The sequence below is a fragment of the Topomyia yanbarensis genome, chromosome 2, assembly GCF_030247195.1.
Source record: "Topomyia yanbarensis strain Yona2022 chromosome 2, ASM3024719v1, whole genome shotgun sequence".
Taxonomy (NCBI): Eukaryota; Metazoa; Arthropoda; class Insecta; order Diptera; family Culicidae; genus Topomyia; species Topomyia yanbarensis.
The window spans coordinates 309,442,228-309,467,829 of NC_080671.1; the positions used below are offsets into that span (position 1 = coordinate 309,442,228).

Genomic DNA, 25,602 nt, shown 5'->3' on the forward strand with positions numbered 1-25,602 from the left:
ATATTTTTCCTTGCTGTGCGGACGACATGCAGTCCCACACCGGCAGCGGTATCACTTTGCCTCTGCTTTGTTTCTCTCACACGCTCTCTCTTTGTTCCAGCCGACGGCGAGGCAAAAATGCCGTCGACGACATTTCGAGGAATATCTTTCCCAACGATATTTTTCTAGCCCGATGCACGACGTGCTACCAACACCATCACATCAACAACCCGAGCGAACCCGAAGCTAAAAATGTCGTGCCGTGCCGTCCCGTCCCGTCGTAGTGCGGATAGTCCTTTAAAGTGCGAGTGATCTCAAAACTGCGAGCTGTCAAAAAACATGTATTTCAAGTGATAGAGATGGTACTTTCATAGGCAGACCAGTCGAACTAACCGGTCTATGAGAAGAATTTAATGGAAGAATGCAAAGAGAATAGGGAAAGAGACGAATAGTGTGAAGCCAAAAATACCTTATTGAGCAGACCAATCGTGCAATGTAAATAAACATTACTCATGCCTGAGTTGGAGGAGATAAGTATTGTACTTCTATCAAAAAAGAAATTTGAATTTTCGTCAGAATTTAGTTCAATCGTGATTGTAAGGTGCATTCTAGAGTATATGTATGAGTAAAAATAAGCTTTAGAATTATTTCATCTCTTTGTTTCGAAATGCACATCGTTTGATAAACAAATCCATCGATCGACATACGGTTTGTTTTCAAAATATAATAGGAGTCATTTAAAGTGCTGCCTGTAGAAGCGGTTGCCAAAATTCTAGTGTTGAAATCATCATAAAGGGAGTGTTGCCGTTTTGACTGATTTTCATTCTTCGTCTCTTTCACTATTCTCTTTGGAAGAATGGTAAGTGCGCAGTGCGGTTAGAATCCAGTTTTTAGTGCCACAAGCAATACTAGGGTTTTTCTCTTCAAGCTGCAACTGCAACATACCATAGAATTTCCATGGCTTAACAAACCGTTCCATTTATTGTGCTAGTTTTCCACATTATTGGTGGTTGTAGGAATCTTTGTCGATACATTTTCGAAAACTGACCACGAAGCGGGGAGCAAAGAACGGTTATCGAGAAACTTTTTGACTAGTTTCCTTCTTACCAAAAATACAATTTTTACTGATGTAATCCAAAAAATCGTCGAGAGCCTTTGGACAACTTTTCCTCAATTCTTCGAGTGCCATTGGAATACCTTGATGGGGCAATAAAGCCAAGGCAACAACTTGTTTGTAAATTAGTTGTATTCGGTGATCTTCCGAATATTTTGTCTGACGACCAAGTTGTTTTATTTTTCTGAAAAAAATTTGGTTTAGATGGAAGATTCATCCGTGAATTAGGTGGAAGAATCATCCTGTCTCGAAATCCAATATTACGTAGAGAGCTATTTGGTATATAGATTCAAGAAATTGCTCTTGTTTTGAAAGAAGGAATCAACCCTTATGTTTGAGTATACCGGGCAGACGAGTGGATCAACAGTTTCTTTGCAAACTTATTTGGCATGCAGATCCAAGGATTTTTCATGTTTGAAAGAAGCAATCAACCCCTAATTGTGGGAAAAGAGCTGCTCATGTTTAAAAGATGGAATCAATCCCTAAGTGTGAGTAAACCGTGCAAACGAGTGGATCACCTGTTTGATTGCGAGGGCTATTTGGTATACAAACTCAAAGAACTGCTCGTATTTAAAGAAGGAATCAACCCCTATGTTTCAGTAAACCAAGCATACGTATGGATCACAGGTTTGCCGAGTAGGGACCTCCGCTTCGGTTCCTCGACCTCGGTAATTGTGGCAAAGCCGCATCACACTAGCTTCGCCACATAACATTTATGAGCTACTATTTACTAACGGTGTTGTGCCAAATGGACTTCCACCATGCAAGAATAATTACTAATTTAATTGATTCAATTCGTTAACGGAACATCTTAATATATATTTACCTCGATCGATGGTGTTTCCGAAAGATTTCTTATTATTTTGTCCGGTTTATCACAAGATTTCACCGCTCGAGCTGACAACTGCGTACTATATGCATCAGTTTGCATCTGAAGAGCATTTGTGGCGTTGGCAACAGAACCTCAGTGACGTTGGATAGTACACCTAAAAGCGATGTCGCATAGCCACATTGGTCAGTGTACGGTTGACTAATGTGGCTACGCCACATCGCTTTCTGGTGCACTGTCCGACTTCGCTGCCGCTCAGTCGGCTTTAAACTAGCTATAGCCCCTATGTTTGAGTAAACCGGGCAAACAAGAGGATCACAGGTTTGCTTATAACTCCGGCGACGGGTGGATCAACGCCTCGTCCAACGGAACCTCAGCCTTCGGATCCTTAGCCTTGGATATGCGGCCAAGCCGTATCACACTAGCTCCACTGTATAAGCTCACTGGTTATTGTTCAGTTTGTCAAACTTTGGTTAAAGATTTCACATTTCCCGCTCGGATTTGGTTTATGTTAAAATACATCGTTTTGGCAAAAAATCCGCATTAAAGTCGGACTTCTATCACTAAAGTCACTAAACTAGACAATTACCGATTTTATATTATGCTCGAGTGAATGTGGTATTCGGGTTAATGACATTCGGGCGAGTGGTCCATTCGGGTTGATGGCATTCGGGTAAATGGTCCATTCGGGTTAATGACATTCGGGTAAATGGTCCATTCTGGTAAATGGTTTTCGGGCGAACGTCATTCGGGTAAATGACTTTCGGGCGAATGTCATTCTGGCGAATGTGATAGAACCAATTTTTCTTAGTGTGCCCATTTAATGAAAACATTAAATTAAGGTTGGACAGAGAATGGGCAAAAATCGAAAACGAAAAAAGCAGTGTTTTTCCACACCGTATGTTAGATCTTCATAAAAATTGCTGATTGATTTTTATGAAGATCTAACGCACGGTGTGGAAAAAAACGGCTTTTTTCGTTTTCGATTTTTGCCCATTCTCTGTTCAACCTTAAGGTGGGGCTAGTTGATGGGACAATGGCTTTGGAATACGGTTTGCCCTGTAAACGAAATGGATCATCGAAATGTAATCGAGCTAATACCTGCCCAAATCCTTGAACTAAGTTATTTGCAAAGACATGGAAACACTTTTTTTTCTGTGAGCCGCTGCTTGCCAGTGGAAGTTGGAATGGTTAACAAACAAAAACGGTCTATTTTCCAGCCATACGGAAGGAACCCCAGGTGGTTGACCGAATGGAGTGTTTATAGTGTACATATTAAAATGATGAAACAAAATCCTTTGGACCCACCTATTTTGTCGTACATTTCTTTATTGAAACCATTCAATTCAAATAAATATTAGGTTTTTTTTGTCATTTCAACATGAACCATAGAGAAAACATTCAGTTCGAATGTTTTCTAATTAAAAATTTGACAATTTAAGTTTTCTCTTATTTTAACGAATGATCGATATCTCTACTAGCACTAAAAATGCATAATAGTTTTGATTGAAAAATATATGACTTCTAATACGCATATTTGCTTATAACTACATGGAAAAATATAATTCATATTTCTTAGAGATTGCAGTGTGTAGGATTTTTGGTAAATTTGATTCGTAAGATTAGACGCTTTGCTGTTGAATGATCACTGTGGATAGCGGTATGCTACGTAAGGTCGACTATTTCGATGGGTGGCTCGATTATTGCAACTTCGTCGCCATTGTTGATCGGTCTGAGAAGTTCGTCCAGATCCATTTTCTCCAAAAGTAGATCCAGATCGAGAGGTTCCAACTCCACGCGGCACGGTCGAACACCGATGTGCTTTGCTAGACTCTGTCTATCATCAAAGCGGACATCACAATAGTCGCACTTGTATGTTGCTACTTCATCATAGCATACGTTTGCATAAGGATTGTAATCGTCATCAAATATGCTTCGCGTTTGGGACGATTTCCTACGTGATCGATTTCTATCTGGCTGATAGTCATCGAATTCCGAATTACAAGATGGGCGGCGGTTGTTATTACTAATATACGAAGACCGTCTTCGTGGATAGACAGCTTCTCCAGTAGCTGCTCTGTGGGTAAGTGAACGGTAATGTTGATGTAATCCTTGCGGACTAGCGAATGACCGTTGACACACTTTACATTCTAACATTACGGATGATGGATGTTTCTGTGCGATGTGCTTACGGAGTGTATCAGTGGTAAAATAGGCTTTCGAACAAAATTTACACGCCAATTCGTGCTTTCGATCAGCGTGGTAAATATCTATATGCTGTCTTATTTGAATACGGTAGGGGAAAGATCCTTCGCAGAATTCGCACTGGAATAAATCATTTTCACCAACCGGATCAACCGTTGAGGCACGCGATGTTCGTCCATCTGATACAGTCCGAGGTGAATTTTGCACAATTCTTCCATTTAAGCGTGTAATTGGTATAACTAATGTGGGAACTTTATTTTCGCTTAAACTTAATCTTTGCCTTTTTGGTGAATCATCTTGTGTATCGGTTTCGTAGGCCGTTTGTCGGAATGGAAGAACTTCATCAACTTCGTCTTCACCCTGTTCGTCAGTGTCACAATCACTCCAAGTGATATCGCTTGCACTTGTCGACAATTCCAAATTGCTACGAGTTGACTTGCGCCTTGATACAGTTCGTTTTCTATTGTGTACCAACTTAGGATGTGTTACTACAGGTGTGGAGCGAATGACCATGCGTAACTCGTTACTTGGAGGATCCCCGTTCCCAGTCTTGTTGTGACTTGCTAGTAGATTCTGTATTATCTTATTGTTGCGTTGGCAAAGTTCCAGAAATTGAAAACTTTTGTAAACCGATGTCTTACATGACATGCAAATGGAATTCGGACCAACTGCTGCATTTTCGTCAACCTGGAATGATAAATATTTAATTTACCGTGGACATTTCATATATTGAAACAGAGCATAAATCTAGGTATTTAATACTTATAGGATTGTTTATAATTAAGAACGATTTTGATATAATGCAGTGAAGATTCCATTTAATTAGCGTCATATGAAAATGTTTGAAGGGTCTTTAGCAGACGAAACAAGTCAAGTTTGAGTGAATTCGTCCTTAGGCATGATTTTCTCATCTTAAAGCCCTCGGCATGATACTGTACCTTGACGTGGTCCGGGGGCTTTTCCACTAAAGCAGTATTACAGTGATAATATAATACAGAAACTTGGGATACGATTATTTTATTTTTAGTTAACCTACATTGTGCTCAAGTTTAGTACTTGGCGACCTTTATTACCCACTTATGCCATGGTCGAAATAATGTACAGTGTGGGTTTGGGGCCAAGTACTCTCTGGAGGCACCTTGGGCTTAGCGACGAGCCCCGACCTGGGACTTTCCTACATTTGGACTGTACCATGTCAGGGCTCCCGAAGATGACAATATACCAAACAAACTTTGACAGCCTTACGCGATAACTCATGCACACCTACGCCCGCGATCTCCAAAGCACGATAGTACCTCGTTGATAAAATGATCGCATTCACAAACGCTAGCCCACAGGCGCCCGTGTTCGCGCGGTCACGGGTCGTTCACGTCCGGGAGTCTCCATGGCCGCACGACTACAGAACCGAAACTATACTCGCGAAGCTGCATACATCATCACACGCGACATACATAGGCCCACGCGATCGAATACGCTACCATACAAATGTTTCAGTCCCTCGTCATGAATTGGCAGGGGCGAACATGCAAATGCGATCGTCCACCAATACATCCAAAATCTCGAATACGTGAAAGTGATATGGAAGAACACGCTCTGCATCTGAGCCATGCTGCGAAAATTAAGTATCAAATTCACGGTCCGTGCGCGGTCATCTAAGAACACGCGCGAATATGCGAATGGAAACACGGTTATAAAATCAAATTTATACATGCGAAGTTACATGCACGCTAGCACACGCGACATACAAAGGCCCACGCGATCGAACACGTTAACGGACAAACGCTCGAGCCCCTCGTGATGATGCACGCGATCCCTGTGTTTGCACATGTCTGTACCGTACAACAAATATCATTTAGAATCACGACCCGCTGCAATTGATCTTGTCTGCAACTGTAGCGAGTGATTCTGACGGTTAGCTCTTCCCACAACCTAGCTCTACAGCTCCAGTAGAACAACTCTCGAAAAAACATCCACACGCTCTTACGCAATTAGTGAGGATCCACGCCAACTCAGACAAGTATGCACCCCTGGACTCGAACGCTAAAACTTACACATTCCATGCACAAACCACCACAGTAGGACTCACAATTAGACATATACATACAAAATCACACGTAATAATTACAGGTATTCGTCTAGGAACCGGGTGAAGTACATCTCAAACGCAGAACTTATCATTTCAATGATGGCCTTGGATCTGCGTTGCCTGTGTTCAAGGCACCATAGCTTCGTCCGTCAGGTCAAGGATGTATGAGACCCGCTAGTCACCACCCTGGGCCCTAGCTGCCCATAAAGGGATAAAAAAGGAAGAAATTGAGGGTTTGCCTGGTGCATAATGTAATGTACACGTGTATTGACTATAACAAGAAAAAAGTATTTGGGAGTAAGGACTAATACGACTAGTAAGTGTACCGTATCAATTAATGGTCGATTGATCCGCTTCGAACCTAGGAGACAAAAAGGAGATTAGGAAGAGACAGAAGCGGATTCAATGCGAAATATGCCAATATGATGTAGACTCCAAGGCGATGCTGACAGAAATGTCAGGAAGTAAATAATTCATGGCAAGACGCTGGTGCGATAGTTTTGTGAAAACATCAGTTATTTTGTGTTGTAAATTAGTTTTTTCCCGTGCTGAAGAAATAAGCCGTTGAGTTCGTAAACTGGGAAGTAATTTTGCGCATGTACGAGTGTGTATGACACTGTTACGTACAAAAGTCCGCAAACTAATATATTTGGTCACTTGGTGGAAACGTCAGCTCCAGTCATCGGTATCGGCATCCTACTGATTGTGGAATATTATCATTCAGAAGTATTATTCGGGTATAGATAAAAACTGTTTGAATCGTTGAATCTCCGTTTGCAACACATCAGTTGAACTGAGGGCCCATGAAACTGCTGCGCTTGGAAAAGCTAAAGCAGTTGGCTGAAGAGTAATTTGCGGAGAAGAATTGTATGTCCGACTTGGAATACAGTAGTCCAGCGATTCTAAACCTGGGGTAGTGACCAGGGGTCCGAGAAGAGAATTATTTATCTCAGAAGGACCTTTTTTGTAACAGACGGAAAGTAATATTTGGATGGTACACAAAATGGATGTTAAGCCGCGGGGGTCCGCAGCAACCCTGAGTAATTACGAAGGGGTCCGTGGCGCGAAAAGGTTGAGAACCGCTGCAGTAGTCAATACCGCCAGCGAAATATTCGGAGGAGGTGGTTGAGCGGTGGTGCCTGAAGCCCGTGCCTTTGCAGCATAGCCCAGCAAATTTGGGGAGATCAATCCAGTTTATTTTTTATTTACTTTTTATTTTCTATTATTTCGAATATTATATAAACAACACCAATTCCACAACCCAAATTCCTTTCCTACTAACAATATCTAACATCCGTAATACCTATGGAGATTGCGTGGATTCCCCGTATCTCCTTAAGTAGATATTCAACAAACATTTCCTTCCCTTTTGCGATCGGAAGGACATGACCAGGTGTGCAGCGAACTATACTATTGTATAAAAAGATTTTACTGTATCAGCCACCAATGATGAGTGCGGTCGTTTTTGCTATGCTATTCTAAGCATGTTTTTCTCATCTTAAAGATCCAAAACATGCAAAATTAAAAAAGAACTATTTTTTTAAATTTCGCATTTTTCTTTAATGGAAATTTGAACTAAACAAGCAGAAACTCGCCACTAGCCAGATGCTTTAGACATTCAAATATGTTGTGTTTGGCGCCAAATTAGTGGCATTTACTGACGAGTGGAACAGGAAACATTTAAATCCAACGTTTCTAAGCAGAAATGGTAATGATACTATGTCTAGGGACTAAAAAAGAATATTTTAATTTTCCTTTTATTAAAAAGAAAAAAATATGTCCCGATTTTGTCAATATCCCCATTTTGTCAGTTCTAAAATAAACCAAGGGGCTGATAAAAACGGGTCTTTACTGTACTTGATTTGAAAGAGCCTAACTAGCAAGCGACACATTATATAAGTATTATAAAGGGTTATTTTATCTGATTGTAAAAGTAGCATAGCGCATGCATTATGAATTAATCAAAACTGCAATTACTCTAAGCCCAACTTTTCCATAATTCACATACACGGTCAATCTGATTCTATAATGCCTTATTGGGCCAATCTTGCCATCAGATTAGATTTAACTTATTTCTTCTAACTTTCGGTGTATATCAGACCTGAAAAGTATTTGCTTGTGTGGTGTGTCGAAAAGGAAACAAAGCGCGCAATCAAACGAAATTAAATAAAATCAATAATTTGCACTCAAAATGATTTTTGACGGCGGGATTCTATGCGCTAATCATGATTTTTAGAGAATTGTTTAAAAAGGATTATGAAGAATTTGACTACAACTAAAGACTACATATTAACCCACCGGTACTCGCGCGAATGGCTCCCCGAATGAGCACTCGCTGGTGCTGGAAGAAGATTTCGCTAGAGTTTCGGAATGTGTTGCACAAAATACGACGGCGCGATATGCAGTCTGCGCTAAAACTTGTTTTGCAATTCTCTCAATGTTTACGTATGTTAGTTAGGCCTTTTTCAAATGTTTGGCTAGTTAGTACTTAATAATTCTCGCATACTTATTGAAATATACGCATATGAGAGGCTCCCAGCTTAAAATTCTCTTTCGATTATTACAGCTTAGACATTAAATTTTCTAGTAAATATCGGAAGAGAATGATTTCGCCAAGTTTATCATTGAAAGAGTTAAGGCTCAAAGAACTTTCGGTAAGTGTCTATGAGGATTGAACGCTTGATAGTATGTGTTGGAAAAAATATTTTCAGCTTTGCCACCGGATTTTATATATAAATCCTTTTCAAAACTCTAAAAGAAGAAAATCAGTCGATTTATTAGATCATCATGATTCAAATCACGCAAAATAGCTGCTGTAACAACTATCGGCTTAGTCGAATGGTGCTTTTGAAAAAGTAGCTGTGATTTTTTGCCACCCTACCACAACGTGCTGGGGTACGCAACACAACTGCGCAATGAAAAAACCACAGCCACTTTTTCAACAGCACCATTCAGCCAAGCCGATAGTTTTTCCAGCAGCTATTTTGCGTGATTTGAATAATGATGATCTAATAAATCGACTGATTTTCTTCTTTTAAAGTTTTGAAAAGGTTTTATATGGATAATCCGGTGGCAAAGCTGCATGCATTTTTTTCCTACGCATACTACCAAGCGCTCAATTCTAACACATGCTCAAAAAAGGTAACTTGAGCCTTAAGGTGAAGCGATGCCAAAATCACAACAAAGGTTCGGTTTTGTTCGGCTATGTTCGGGTTCCGTGCAGCATCTGTGTGCGGTTAGAAAGTACTAGGGTGACCATACGTCCTGGTTTCCCAGGACATGTCCTGGTTTTGTATTGACTGTCCTGGTGTCCTGGGAAGTCGAGGAAAATGCTTGATTTGTCCTGGTTTTCCTCCTGTAAGCCTAATATATTTATATTTATTCAGTCTTCGCTTTTCACTATGCTCCAGATCGCTGTTACGACCAAGGATAGGAAGAATCGCATCGTTTTCTGCTCACTCAAGGCTCACGCGCACTCACCCACCTCCGATGCTTTATGCTGTCTTTCTTGTTTATGAGTGTCATCTGTTGAGCTCCCGATCGGCTAAAGCCAAGCGAATACGGTAGCTCACAAGTTCGTATTTTTTCTCTCTTACGCTCACCTTGGATCGCTGCGATTTAGGTTCTTTCCAATACATGTTCGGAATTGTATCCGAACAATGATGAGCGGATCCGTTCGGCAATGCGATTCTTCCTCAAAAATTTGGATCGCGATCTATGTTCGTCTAAATCGAAAATCGATTCAATTCCCACCGCACGCGAGCGGGAGCGGTGCTTGCGATTGTTTGCATTGACGCTGCCGCGGTGTTTTGTATCGATGAAGTGGTGTAGTGTCAGTCGAGTGCATGTGCGTGTTTTTGTAATATGCTAAGCGAGCAGATTGTCCCTTTGTATATCGTTGATATTCCTCGTAGGTATAAATGAATAGCGGACTTTACGGGTTCAATATTTTTGATGCACATCGTCAATCCAACTTTGTTATACCACAATGGATTATTGAACGCTTAAGAGCCGCTAATCATTAACAGACTTAGGAGTTTTTGTTTTCAAGACAGTTTGATGTTTTGCATAATTTGTAGTATGATAGTACAGTAAGTTGACTTTGTGACCAAGCCGGGGTGCGTGGAATCGGTTTCTTTCCCTAGACTGTTCACAGTGATGTTATGTGGATCTAATTCGGAATGATGAGCGGTCAAGAATGGATCCGGAACGTGATGTTCCGGGTACGACGATTTATCCATCTGTTCTAAATATTGCTTTCTAAATATTGTTTTGATTGCTTATCCTTTTTGTGGTGCTTTTTGTTTTTCCTGCTGTCAATCATCATATATACTAGTGAAGAATGTTTGATCTTGTTTGTGTTCCATATTAGCGGTCCTTACACGTTCAGTTGTTTTGTCAATACTGGAGCGTATTGACAAGGTTATTCAACGTGTAATGGAATGGAGGAAGTATTGACGATATGTGTGTTTTATGTTTCTTGGAGGCTGTTCAATGATAGTACAATAAGATTGCGTTTTTGGCACGTTCCGATTTTTGCATGCTCCCTTTTCGGTACACTCAGATTTTGGCAACAAATGGATTTCGTTTTTGGCAACATTATTGTTGTGCATAATAGGTCTTTTAAAAATGCGCAATAGATATGTTTTGTATCAATTGATATCACATTTTACTTTATTTCCAAACATGGGAGTCATATTAACCCTCAAAGGCGCAAATAATTCTTTTTTTTTATTTTGTGAAAGTTGTTTCATAGTTTCAATACATTACTGTGATAATTTTGAGATGTTTTGGGTAATATTGTTTTAAAACAGCGTAATGCATTTAAGGGTTAACTATACTTTATGCTATACGTGTTATATTTATTGATTACAATGAATAGAAATGTATTATTTATATATATAATATAACTGGTAACAGTGTAACTAGTGTCTAGCGGAATCAATTTTTATAGTAAGACCCAGAGTCTGTGCACTTTAGGAGTCAAATACAGAGGAATGCGCTACACTGGATAATAACACTATTTCTGGAAAAAAAAATTCAAAAGAATCTTTTGTTTGGACAGTTGAAAGTGATTTTTACAACAAAAATGGTTTCCTTCAAACCTAAATACCTTCAGGCTTTACAATTCGATTTTCAATCTATCGAGCTCGGTCACTAAAAATATGACGACAGTAACGCACCGGGTGGAGATATCCCAATTAGCTTCGATAACGTTAGTGATTTTTACACAAGTTGAATGCTAAAGATGGACGTCTGTTCTCTGTGGTATGTGCTTCTCTTTCAGTAATAAGCTACTACTCAATGTTTACTTTCTGAAGCACAATAGAATTCCCCTAGAATCTTTGCAAAAATCCAGTTGCTTGGAAAATATAGCCGAAGACTGTCCAAATTGATAGTATTTATAAGTTCTTCAGTTCTACGCAGTTCTGTGTCGTAAGTGCCCCAGTTATCGCAATGAACACCATTCTCAGCAGATAGCTAAGTTTTTACAGAATCGTCGTCACTTCTTCCATCTGACACCACACAAGAACATTACTAAACATACAATTTTTTATATAAACTCAAAGATGTAATTCGGTTCGAGACTCCAAGTTTTCCTAACAGCTTTTCTGTGCTGCCTGAAGGCTTTTCACATTTTTTTGGGTCTGACTCTAATGAGAACAGTTTAGTTTAAATTCTAATATAATTCGCACAATACTCACAATCATAGAATTGCGACCTGGATTAAAATTCGCATCTTCGTAAAATTAACCATGTATCATTTTTCAAATTTGAATCTTAGGAAAGTATCTTTATACCGTGAGATTTAACCAATTTTCTCTGGAAGTATTATATAACATGGGGTCTTCTATTAATATTAGATTCATTCGTAACCCAACTTTGTACCGGGAAACAAGTGCTTTTTGTTCTCTCCGGTGTGGTTTAGTTTTTTCGGTGGTACGAAGGTGCTTGCTGTGGCAGAGGCTGCAGTAAAGCATTACTAATAAACAGTCCCGCGAGTGATAATTGTTACCTGCGATATCAGTTAAAGTAGTGCAGTGAAGTGCGTTACTAAACATTTTTCTTGCCTGAAAGACGGCTTTGTTTAGACGAGCTATATCAGCTCTAATGTGTGAAGGTCACGCGGGTGACGAATAAAACAAACGAAGGATCAATTCACCTACCAGCTCGTCAGGAACCAACTGGTGAAGTGTTTCGTTTTTTACTTTTCTTATCGATTTTTTTCTTTTTATTGCTTTTGATTTTTTATTTTGATTTAAGTTAAACAGTGCGGTCGAGCGTGTTGCTCCCGCAACAAAATGGAACAAACAGAAGGATCACCCTCCGAAGAGGAATATTATGAAGAAGAAGAACGTATATCTGATACTGAGACAGATAATGTTATGGTCGATCCACTTCCCCCACTTTCCCCCAATGTCTCACAGCCCCCCCGAGTCAAGGTTTACCAGGATGGATCCGCTGGTCCTTGGGTGGTATACTTTCGGCCCAAAAATAAACCGTTAAACAGCATAACTGTTGCACGGGAGCTGACAAAACGTTACTCGGCCGTAACCGAGATTAAAAAGGTTCAGTCAGACAAACTGCGCGTAGTCGTTACTGACTTGAAACAGGCCAATGATATCGTTAGAAATAGCCTCTTTACGCTGGAGTATCGCGTCTACATCCCTTCTCGTGATGTGGAGATCGACGGTGTGGTAAGTGATGCGGGTCTAACTGTCGATGATCTGATGAATGATGGGGCTGGCCGCTTTAAGGACCCTAACCTTCAATCAGTTAAGATTTTGGAGTGCAAGCAATTGCACTCAAAGTCCATCGAAGATGGTAATTACTATCCATCAGACTCGTTTCGCGTAACCTTCGCCGGATCTGCACTTCCGAGCTACGTTGAAGTGGGAGGAGCTCGTCTACCTGTACGCCTGTTTGTACCGCGGGTCATGAATTGTTCCAATTGCAAGCAGCTAGGTCACACGGCCACCTACTGTAGCAACAAGCAACGGTGCGGTAAATGTGGGGAACGCCATGCGGATGATACTTGCAGTAGCCCCGCTGAGAAGTGTGTTTACTGTGGGGAGAATCCGCATGCACTTTTGACATGCCCAACGTACAAACTTCGCGCGGATAAACTGAAGCGATCCGCCAAAGATCGCTCCAGACGCTCTTACGCAGAAATGCTTAAAAGAGCTGTTCCACTTATCTCCGAAAACCCATTCGCTCTCTTGCCAACTGACGATAACGCCTCTAACGACCCTTGCGAGGGGCATTCTTTGGCTCCGCTTGGAAACTCTAGGAAAAGACCTAATCAAAACTCACCTGAACTTCCTCGTAAGGGTCCTAGGTTGTCCCAAACAAGGGTACAAAATAAAAATAATTCATCAACTGGAAGGGCTGGTACAAATCCGAAGATAATACCTCCTGGTTTTGGGAAATTGAGATACAACCAGGAGTTCCCAGCACTCCCCGGGGCACCAAAAATCCCAAGTGCTCCAATTTTACAGTCAGAAACTCAACCTAAAACGGGATTCCTTAAATTTTCTGACATTGTGGACTGGATATTCACAGCTTTCAACATTACCGATCCTATGAAAAGCTTGCTGGTTGCTATTCTACCAACAGTAAGAACATTTTTAAAACAGTTGACTGAACAATGGCCCCTCCTTACAGCGATCGTATCCTTCGATGGCTAACTTATTAGACGGAATCAGGGATCTGATCACTGTTTTACAGTGGAACTGCAGAAGTATTATCCCCAAAATTGATTCATTAAAACACTTGCTAAATTACAATCATTGTGATGCATTTTCCCTATGTGAAACATGGCTAACTTCTAATATAAACCTCAACTTCCACGATTTTAACATTATCCGCTTGGATCGAGAAGACTCATATGGGGGGGTACTTTTAGGGATCAAAAAGTGCTACTCCTTCAATCGAATCAACCTCCCTTCGACGCCAGGCATTGAAGTTGTCGCTTGTCAAACAACAATCAAAGGCAAAGATCTTTGCATTGCTTCTATTTACATTCCTCCTAGGGCCATGATGGGATATCGAAGATTCTCCAACGTGATTGAACACCTTCCCTCGCCCCGCCTGCTTCTTGGAGACTTTAACTCTCACGGTACGGGGTGGGGCTGTCTATACGACGATAATCGATCTTCGACAATTCAAGACCTTTGTGACAACTTCAATATGACAATTCTGAACACAGGGGAAATGACACGAATTCCTAGACCACCTGCGCAAGCAAGTGCACTGGACATATCTTTATGCTCGACATCACTACGGTTAGATTGCAAGTGGAAGGTAATATCTGATCCCCACGGTAGTGACCACTTACCAATTGTAATTGCAATCACCACTGGTTCAAGACCATCGACACCAATCAATGTTCCCTATGACCTCACACGAAACATTGATTGGAAGAGCTACGCTGCTGAGATATCCAAAACTATCGATTCAACACAGATACTTCCCCCGGAGGAAGAATATAAGTTTTTGTCCAACTCGATTCTCGATAGCGCGATTCAAACTCAGACGAAACGAGTACCCGACGTGAACACCCAAAAACGTTCTCCCAACCCGTGGTGGGACAAAGAGTGCTCAGACGTGTACGCGGAGAAAGCTGCCGCGTATAAAACTTTCCGGAACGACGGGTTAGTTGCTAGTTATCGAGTGTACGCGATATTAGAAAAGCGAATGAAAAATTTAATGAAAGCTAAGAAACGCAGTTACTGGCGCCGGTTTGTCGACGGGTTAACAAGAGAAACATCGATGAGCACTCTTTGGGGCACGGCCCGACGTATGCGAAACCGAAACAGTACTAACGAGAGCGTGGAATATTCAAACCGTTGGATATTCGATTTCGCCAAGAAGGTTTGTCCGGATTCCGCCCCGGCACAGAAAATCTACCGCGCCGCGTCGCCTTACAATACCGCGAACGAAACACCGTTTACGATGGTGGAGTTCTCACTTGCTCTCTTATCATGTAACAATAAAGCCCCGGGGCCAGATAGAATTAAATTCAACTTATTGAAGAATCTGCCAGACTCTGCCAAAAGACGCTTGTTGAATTTATTTAATAGGTTTCTTGAGGGTAACATTGTCCCACATGACTGGAGACAGGTGAGGGTCATCGCCATCCAAAAACCAGGAAAACCAGCCTCCGACCACAATTCGTATCGTCCGATCGCAATGCTGTCCTGTATCCGGAAGTTGTTCGAGAAAATGATCCTGTTTCGGCTCGACAATTGGGTCGAAACAAATGGCTTACTGTCAGATACACAATTTGGCTTCCGCAAAGGCAAAGGGACGAACGATTGCCTTGCGTTGCTCTCAACAGAAATTCAAATGGCATATGCTAACAAAGAGCAGATGGCATCAGTATTCTTGGATATTAAGGGGGCTTTCGATTCAGTTTCGATCAACATTCTTTATGAGAAGTTGCACCAGCATGGTCTTTCGCCAATTTTAAATAACTTTTTGCTAAACCTGTTGTCTGAAAAACAAATGCATTTCTCGCATGGCGATTTATCGACATCACGATTTAGCTACATGGGCCTTCCCCAGGGCTCATGTCTAAGCCCTCTCCTCTACAATTTTTACGTGAATGACATTGACGAATGTCTTGTCAATTCCTGCACGCTAAGGCAGCTTGCAGATGACGGTGTGGTCTCTATTACAGGTCCTAAAGCCGTCGACTTGCAAGGACCACTGCAAGATACCTTGGACAATTTGTCTGCATGGGCTCTCCAACTGGGTATCGAGTTCTCCACGGAGAAAACTGAGCTAGTCGTATTTTCTAGAAAGCGTGAACCAGCGCAACTACAGCTTCAATTAATGGATCAAACTATTGCTCAGGCTTCAACATTCAAATATCTCGGGGTATGGTTCGACTCTAAAGGTACCTGGGGATGTCACATTAGGTATCTGAAACAGAAGTGCCAACAAAGGATCAACTTTTTCCGTACAATAACTGGAACATGGTGGGGTGCCCATCCAGGAGACCTAATCAGGTTGTACCAAACAACGATATTATCAGTGTTGGAGTACGGATGTTTCTGCTTTCGCTCCGCTGCGAACATACACTTCATCAAACTGGAGCGAATCCAGTATCGTTGCTTGCGTATTGCCTTGGGTTGCATGCACTCGACCCATACGATGAGTCTCGAAGTGCTGGCGGGCGTTCTTCCGCTGAAAAATCGATTCTGGGACCTCTCATATCGATTGCTCATTCGATGCGATATTCTGAACCCATTGGTGATTGCAAATTGCGAAAGGCTTGTCGAGCTTAATTCTCAGACCCGATTCATGTCCTTGTACTTCGATTACATGGCACAGAACATCAATTCATCTACATATAACGTCAACCGTGCTCATCTCTTAGATACTTCTGATCCAACTGTATTTTTCGATACATCCATGAAGGAAGAGATTTGTGGAATTCCGGATCATATTCGCCCACAAGTGGTCCCAAATATTTTCTATAACAAATACCATCAAGTCGACTGCGCCAAAATGTTCTACACTGACGGATCAATTCTCGACGGGTCCACAGGCTTCGGTATCTTCAACGAAAATCTTGCTGCCTCATTCAAACTCAATGATCCTGCTTCAATTTACGTCGCAGAATTAGCTGCCATTCAGTATACTCTCGGGATCATTGACACCCTGCCCTCAGACCATTACTTCATCGTTTCGGATAGTCTCAGCTCCATTGAGGCCATCCGTGCGGCGAAGCCTGGAAAGCACTCACCGTATTTCCTGGGGAAAATACGGGAATATCTGAGTGCTTTATCTGAAAAATCTTACCAGATTACCTTGGTTTGGGTCCCGTCACATTGTTCTATTGCGGGCAATGAGAAGGCGGACTCTTTAGCCAAGGTGGGCGCATTAGAAGGCGACACTTACGAAAGACCAATTTGCTTCAACGAATTTTTCAGTATCTCTCGTCAGAGGACGCTCGATAGTTGGCAAACCTCATGGAGCAATGGGCATCTGGGACGGTGGCTACATTCCATTATCCCGAAGGTATCAACGAATGCTTGGTTTAAGGGGTTGGATGTGAACCGGGACTTTATTCGTACGATGTCAAGGATCATGTCCAACCATTACTCGTTTGACGCGCATCTCCGTCGTATAGGGCTTGCTGAAAATAATCATTGTGTTTGTGAGAACGGCTATCACGACATCGAGCATGTTGTTTGGCTGTGCGCAGAGTACTGTGTTGCCAGGTCCCAACTAATAGATTCCCTTCGGGCCCGAGGTAGATCACCCTATGTGCCAGTCCGGGACGTCCTGGCAAGCCGTGACCACCCCTATATTTTTCTTATCTATATCTTTTTGAAAACCATTGATGTCCAAGTTTAATACATTTTACCCTCTCTCATTCACAGTAGAATCTCACCAACCTATCCCTGTATCTACAATATGGCATTGCTTCACGAGTCTTCGGTGCACACTCTTCTTGATAACCGTCTATCCAGAACATCATGACATACCGCACATGCAGATGATATAGAGTGCCAATAATTATCCGAAATATCGACCCTCCCCTCGCCCCTGCGATTACAGGCTGGAAACTACAACACTACAACAAAGTGTGCATATCCGCCACAATGATCAATCAGCAAACGACGATGTCAATTACACAATATGTATCCCACTTCCTACCTTTGTCCTTTACTTACATAAGAGGGGAGCAAGCCGCCCCTAAATACGGCTTTCCCTTCCCCCACTAACATGTGACATGTAATATAAAAAAAAATGAATTATCGGCCTCGTTAAGCTACAGCATTTGGGCCTAAATAAACGTATTTTAAGATAAAAAAAAAAAAGATAATATTAGATTCAAACTCAACCGATCTTGTCCAATTCATAAATTCCAATCGATTTGAAAGTACTGTGATTTTAAACAATTTGACGCCGATCGAAATGGTGTTGGCCAGTTATTATGATTGGAAAAATATATGGCTACGAAAGTTGCACACGTTTTCCATCCCCGGTTTTTGAATGATGTCTTTAAACAAATTCATTCACACCGATCACTCGAAACCTTTCATGCTAATTTTTTTTTTTGATTTGTTTGTATCAAGAAACACTAAAAACCTCTGATTATTAAGAGTGATGCTTCTATCAGAGTGCTATGGGCTGCCAAATTGTTCAATAGCCCATAGCACAGGAAAAAAAGACAAAGATAGTCTACGTTTATGTGTTTTTATCAGTTTTCAATAATAATGCAATATAACGAAAATATCTACAAATTTTATTTTCACTGCTAACTGAAAATGTCCCTGGCAGCACAGCTACAGCGGAATCTTTTCAGACTAATATCAACAACTGCAGTGCTATAGATAATACAATTGTAAGCGCATAAATGAATGGTTTTAGTCCTAGTTACTAGCCTTATAGATTTTTGTGAACAAATCTTGCCTGAAGCAAACACCAATAGTTACTTCGCCAGAACGGTGATCCTTGTTACTAAATTTCACGCAATCCACATTCCAATTATTAGTTCCAAGGGACTTAATAAACTTAACAGCATTTCAGTGAAAATTTCGTTTGGTAAACTGTTTTTAAAATTTCGATTTATCTATTATATTGTATGATATTGTTATTAGTTAATACATATCCCTCTCCTAGGTTGACGGGTTTGACGGTATTGCAAACATCTTCAAGCATATTTGAGCAGACACCTGCTTTAGGATGGTTATTGCATTGCGCCTCGATAGTGGTGCATCGAGGAGACCGAGAGGGCTTATGGACCTTTTTTATGTTTTGTGTTTTTTCATACTCTGCACCAGTCCAAACTAACAGTCACCTAAGAGCCTGTGCACACTGGCGTGGCCGATTGGCGGGTCGCCGTGGATTGACTCTTTCTGTGGGCTGTGTTTGAAGACATTGTTCAACAGCTTAACGGCAGTCTTTGTGAGCACGGCTCGCAGTGGAAGTCATTGTGTGTCGATTTATCGGTCGACCTCGGCAACGTGCACATAATTGCATAATTGTGGTTTTTGGTACTAGTGTACAGTTGTGTGCTAGCCGTGTGTCTATCTGTGTATGTGGGCGTCTGAGTATTTGTGACGTGTGGACCAGGGAATGGATGCAGAACTGACTTATATGATGGAATAGTGGGTGATCCTTCTTGGGATTCGTTGGTCATTTTTTACTGATGTTCAATTCGTGCATTCGATTCGATTCATTCGGATTGGATAAATGAAGGTACGATTGATTTACCGATGCACGTCAATGATCCATTCCCGTACAGCATAGCATGAGAAACTTCTAACGGAGTTAATTGTCGTTAATGGTAAATATATATCATTTTCTGGCATTTGGACGATTCCAAGTAGTTTTATTGCATGGTACATGTGTTGTTCAATTAATATTCAATAACAGTACTAACTCTACTCTTTATTTTATTTTATTTATTTTCGATTTCATGCGTCATATTCCTCTGATGACTTCTCCGAGATAATTTAACATAAAAGGGCAACATTGCTGTCAACAATAACTATTCGCTGCCATCAGACGTCGCCAGGTTTTAGAAAAATTGAGATGTACTTTCATACTCAATTGAATCAGATAAGTAGGAACGAACAACAAACTGTAAGTAGCATATTACACATGTCTTATTTTAACATCATGCATATTTGTATTAACATATTATTTACAGGTAACACACATATCTCAACATGCAACACTTCCCATACACACGTAAACATTCACACACGCAAATATACAAATGCTCGACAGGTGACTGGGCCAAGTGCATTCACTCGTAGGATCTATCATCTCGATGATCGCCTCGATTCTACGAAACCAGTGCACAATTAAGCTGACATAAGCTAGTCTCGTCTGGTGAATGCATGTAACCTGGAAGCCCCAGACACGACAGGACGAGACGGACAGATGACGGACTGGACTCGACGGGGCCTAGTTCAGAGTTTTAGGCATTCTTCAATGCACGGCTAGCGACCTCAAAAAAACATAAAAAAAATATTGTTATTAGTTGGTACATATGATTCCCTTTCTGTTTATTCACACCTAATTTCATGCACACAAAAAGGTATGAACTTTATGCGCCGGACTCGTATGCCCTAGCACGAATGTGTTTTTGTTTGATCTCGAAACTGAGTCAGGTTTCAACCGAAACTGTTATCACTTAATTTATTTAGACATCAATTTGAGTTATAAAATGGGCCAGCTTCGCCTCATGCCAAAACCACCTAAACGTGGATAATCATATGATTGAAGCAAAAGATATTATCATTACAGTTAAAAACAAGATAATTGATCAGCGACAATCGATATTTTGTCAATTCTATGCAAATGCATATCACCGAAAGTAGTGAGCTATATTAGCGCAATGATACGCTATAAAACGCACAACATTCGAGATTATTTATTGGCATAGAAAAGAAGACAAATCTAAGTTTCCTCTCGAATGTAGCGCATGGAAGGAGCCGAACGCGCCTGAACATTGAAAATTAAACTAAATCCAAACAAATCTAACCCAATTTACATTACCACACATCTTGTCTACATCGCAAGTACGGCATTTGTGCATACAATGGTAGAGTTCAACACGAGCGATAACATGTATAGCGCATGATAAAATTAACACGCAGCAAGGAAATGACTGCGAGTTGAACCTACACAGCAGGAATTGCCACTCCGTGCGGTGTCCAGGCGGACACTGACTCCTACCGATATTTTCAGGCCAGCCATATATTTCAATCGTTCAGCTTCAGGATTGCGCACGAAGATTTGGATCATTTTTCCGAACGAACATGTTCGCTGCCGAATATGTTCGATGGCACTCATTACGTCACTGCATCGGCAATGTGGAACGCGTTAAAAAATTTTGCGATTTCCGATTCTCTCTCTCTTCGTAATCGCATACGGTGTGTTGCGGAACGAGTTGTGTGGGTCTGTATCTTTTTAACGAGAGCGTAAACCCCCGACGATGTATAAGGAAACAAATTCATGTACGCTCATGGCGGTGAGCGAGTTTTCCGCACCTTGGTTACGACCGACCGCAACCATAACTGCAACGTATACACATCCTCAATCGGAATGCGACAAACAAAACTTAATACAGTCGAATATCCTAATTGTACCTTCCGATGGTTTTTTTAATCTCCCAAGAGTACCTCGTCAATATCGATGAATGACAAACCCCTGCGAGCCCTGCGCTGATACACAAGAAGACACACTACAAGAAACCATTTACACAAACCTCTAACGAAGCAATATCAACTGCAAGCATACCCATCACACAGCCCTTCATCAACATCAACTAAATCACAAACCACCGGAGTTACAGCTCAGGCACCAACGAATACTGGAACAACAGAACCTACGCACAACGTGAACGATAATTGTGATGCGCCTACTACTTCCCAATCAACTTCCAGCACCACCGATAATAAAGTAAATAAAAAAGAACATGGATAAGCGATCGTGACCCATAGGCCCCACAAACAACTCAAACCAGGTAATCGTGAAAGCCCATACAACATTAACAACGAAGATAGCATGAACGAAAACGATAAACCGAGTGAAAGCGGACTAAGTGATCCGCTAGCAACAAGAGGCAATGAAGTAAATAGATCTTCAACAAGAAATAAGATCTTTACGCAAAGTAATAAATCGCGTACACAAGATCCGATGGATATACAATAAAATTCGATTTATTTATTTTTATTTACACATTGATAATATTAAAAGAGGTAATGCTCAGGTAATGCATTGAGGCGTGTCAAATAAATAAAATAGCTAATGGATGATTAACATGCCTTCACGCCTGGATGCTGAACAGCGACTAACCGCCGAATTTAGTATAATAACAGGGAGTATGCTGCGAAATTTCAAAATCAGTTACTTATTTTTTCGTGTATTTACTGAAACCAAAATTCAGATTCATCGCCTCCCTCATTCATTAACTTCCCAACTGACTGAAACTTCATGCAGAACGGAATGCTTGAGTGCAGAGGAAATATAAATTCCTTCACCAACCAAAGCATTTATTTGTTTTTATGTGGACAGCTTGAAGGCAGAAGCTGGCATATTTCTACATTTTCGAGCATAAGTGAACTGTATAATCTATATCTGGTGCACTTTTGCTCAATAATCCCTCTCATAGGTAGTATAGAAACAAAATTCAGTTTGCTTCTGAAACCGAACATGTCCAAACCTGAATGCGCTGTGTCGGGAGACGAGGGAAACGAACCAAACATTTCATTCATCGCGACGAGCATGAATTGAATTTTGTTTTCTTTCAAGTTCGTCGATGTCGATTTTTTCAAGCTCAAGCTCAAACTGATATTATTTACACCAAGCTATCCGCCGGTTTTCATATAACAATCGATTAAGCAAAGAAATTGCTGGTAACAACGGTAGGTTTTGCAGATCTCAAATCGAAAGATAATGGTTGTCATTGGAGATTACCAGGCATAGCGCAGGGAATCTAGTTGGGATCGCTGATGTTTCTGATTTACGTCAATGTCGTGTTTTTAGTACTGAAAACTCCTCGTCGGTCGTGCACAGACCATCTCAGCATGAAACGTTTGTTTATGGTGGTGTAGCAAGAACTGCCTGTGTGTAAATCCGAAAAAGTTCTTGGTGATCGAATTCCGATGAAAGACTTTCTGGAAGAGCTCTTCCTCCCAGACTCCCAGAACTTTTTTACTGTCGAAGCTCTGCCTGCCAGACCCCATAACTTTTTAGCAGCCGAAAACATGTGGAAAAGGCAATGTCGATTGAGCGGTAACGGGGGGAAGCAGTACCCTTTCGAATGTCCTGGTTTTTTACTCGTCTGATATGGTCACCCTAGAAAGTACTATACCGATATGAGATGGCACGCACACAAGCGTATCGTTCAGCAATCAGCTGACTGATATTTGCACCACGTGTTTCATTTGTTTTGAAAAATAAAAAGGTACAAATTTCCCAAACCAATCAAAATTCCGTGAAGAGAATCTATTCATCAGCTTGTGCTAACATGCCTGCATACAGTGATACAATTTCTAAGCAATCTGATATAAGACACTCAAGTTACAAATAATTTTGTCTTGCGCGCCAATTGACTTATTTGACGTCTAGGACACCAACACAGTTGCAATGTGTATAGACAACATACATATAACGCTATGTTTTCAATTCGCCATCTGATTTAACCTCATTTGGCAAAAAAAACTACCCGATTTAACCTCAATCTCGCACCAACACCACTCCACATAGATTAGTCAATGCAACGTTTTGATTTTGACGATGAAATAAAAAGAAGAAGCAGAAACGACGGCGGCCATTTTAGCTGCCACCTTGTGGCTCTATTCAGCATGCCCTTAAGTAGTAGATGCACATGCGACCCAATATCGTATATACAGGTATGGCGAAGAGGGCACTTTGGTATTCGAAAGATGAATCTTACATGAGTGGTGTGAGTGGCACAGAATAAATCGACTTGCTATGTCCAATGCATAAAATTTACAGCAGAAGAAACGAGAGGCAGATAGAAAAGTATGCTATCGATGCATAATTAAATTTCTGCGTCTACCTCATTGCATGCGACAAAGTTTTTGGCGTAAGAAAAAGTAAACAAAGACGGGCTCGCATTTGCAGTTAGGACCTCAATAAGTTTGCTTGAATTACTGAAAAGTTTAGTCGATTTGCACATAAACCTTTCCTTGACCTGATGTACAATGTAAACTAACAGATTTTCATATGCAATAAAACTACAAATTACAAAAAAACAAAATTTTGCTTTAATAATTTTAAATAATTTATGAATATTTGGGCTTCGATCAACTCAATAGTGTTAATATGTACATTAAAACCAGATCAGAAAATATTTACTGTTGGTTTTCTTATGGGTTTTTCGATTGATGTGCACCGGTGTAGTGGACTGCACTGGTTTTGCACTTTCTAGCAGAAGTGCCAATGGAACATACCCCGTTTGCACTTCTGCTAGAAAGTGCAAAAATGGTGCAGTTTCAGTGCACTCCAGTACACCGGCGTCAATCAATCGAAAATCCCATTAAGAATGATGTCACTACTACCCGGTCAAACCGGGTGGAATCCTTAATGGAGTCAGTAAGGATTCCAACTCAAATGCAACCGATTCTGAAACCGATTGAGTTGGAATCCATACTGACTCCATTCAGAAATCCGAACTGGTTCCGGAATGAGTTTAACTGGGTAGTACCACTCTTTACAAGAGAATTGCGCTGTAATATTTTGTTCGCTATCCTTCATGATCATAATCAATGTTTATATTTACGTTTTTTTTTTGTATAAACTCTCACCTGTACACCGGTGCAGGCTAAGATTTTGTTGGCCAATGTACTGTCCCCGGGGTGGATAAAAATAGGCTCCGTGTCTTCCGCACGCATCAAACACAGGCGGCAAATGTATCGAAATGATGCTGATCTAAACAAAATTCCAACGCATATAGACGTGTAATGTACAAAATCGCAACGCTGTATTGTTGTAAATACTTACCCGGGCTGCGATTTTGGGGCTTCTTTTGGCAAGTTACATTTGCAGCATTTATCCGTCATTTCGATATACTTCACTAATTCTGACGAATTAGTATGAATGCAATTTTATTACCTTTACATTTCAGCACTATTCAACACCAATGTTGTGACCGCCATATTTCTTTATTCTTTTACACATGATTGCCCAGTGGGTTGGAATTGGTAAGGAGAGGAATAATCCTCTAGAATGTCAAGATGGCACACAGGTGTCCATATTTTTTTGTATGAGGATGTTCAGGCAAGGATGCCAAGTGTTAATTTTTTAGCAAATATAATTTGAAAATAAGGTTTTACACCAACCGACATAACCCCGCAAATTAAGCCGGATGAACTTCGTTTGACGTTTGTCGGTGGTTTGTTTACATGTGGGTTACGTGAGTTCGAATGTAACAGATGAGCACCCGTTGCACTCACTCTCATGCAACTGACAAAGTAAACAAACCACCGAGAATTGTCAAACATGAACTGTATTCATCCTGAGTTCATTCGTGTCGTCATCTTGTAGAACTCAATGTCTGGAATCCAGATCAGGGATGCCAGATTTGCAAACATGTCTGGAAATATGTCCATCTATATATCGTATTCGATTGAGAATCTATAAACTAATCCAGGTTATGCTTCAAGCAAACGTTTTTAATGGAACTGAGTTTGATTCTCGCAAAAAAGGCGGTGGTGACCAGTCACCATGGCAAGCAGAAAGTTAGCAAAAGTCGAGCAAAGCGAAATTGATGCTGGCAGTTTCTGCGAGCATTTTGCGCAATTTGTGCGAGAATTCTGGCAAAGAATTCGCTCAAATGCAACAACCGTTTCTGACAGAAGCTTTCCACTTATTATTTTGTTATTTTTCATT

The 25,602-nt window shown here is 40.9% G+C and overlaps 1 protein-coding gene across 1 annotated transcript; it reads right to left on the reverse strand.

Annotated features, from left to right (window-relative positions):
* Nucleotides 1-3,211: 3,211 nt before the first annotated feature.
* Nucleotides 3,212-24,879, reverse strand: LOC131683534 (uncharacterized). Its single transcript, XM_058965586.1, has 3 exons — nucleotides 24,715-24,879; nucleotides 24,519-24,642; nucleotides 3,212-4,814 (listed from the first exon to the last, which is right to left on the reverse strand). Exons 1-3 carry the CDS (start codon nucleotides 24,771-24,773, stop codon nucleotides 3,588-3,590), a joined length of 1,410 nt encoding a protein of 469 aa, XP_058821569.1. The 5' UTR covers nucleotides 24,774-24,879; the 3' UTR covers nucleotides 3,212-3,587.
* Between the last annotated feature and the right edge of the window lie 723 nt (nucleotides 24,880-25,602).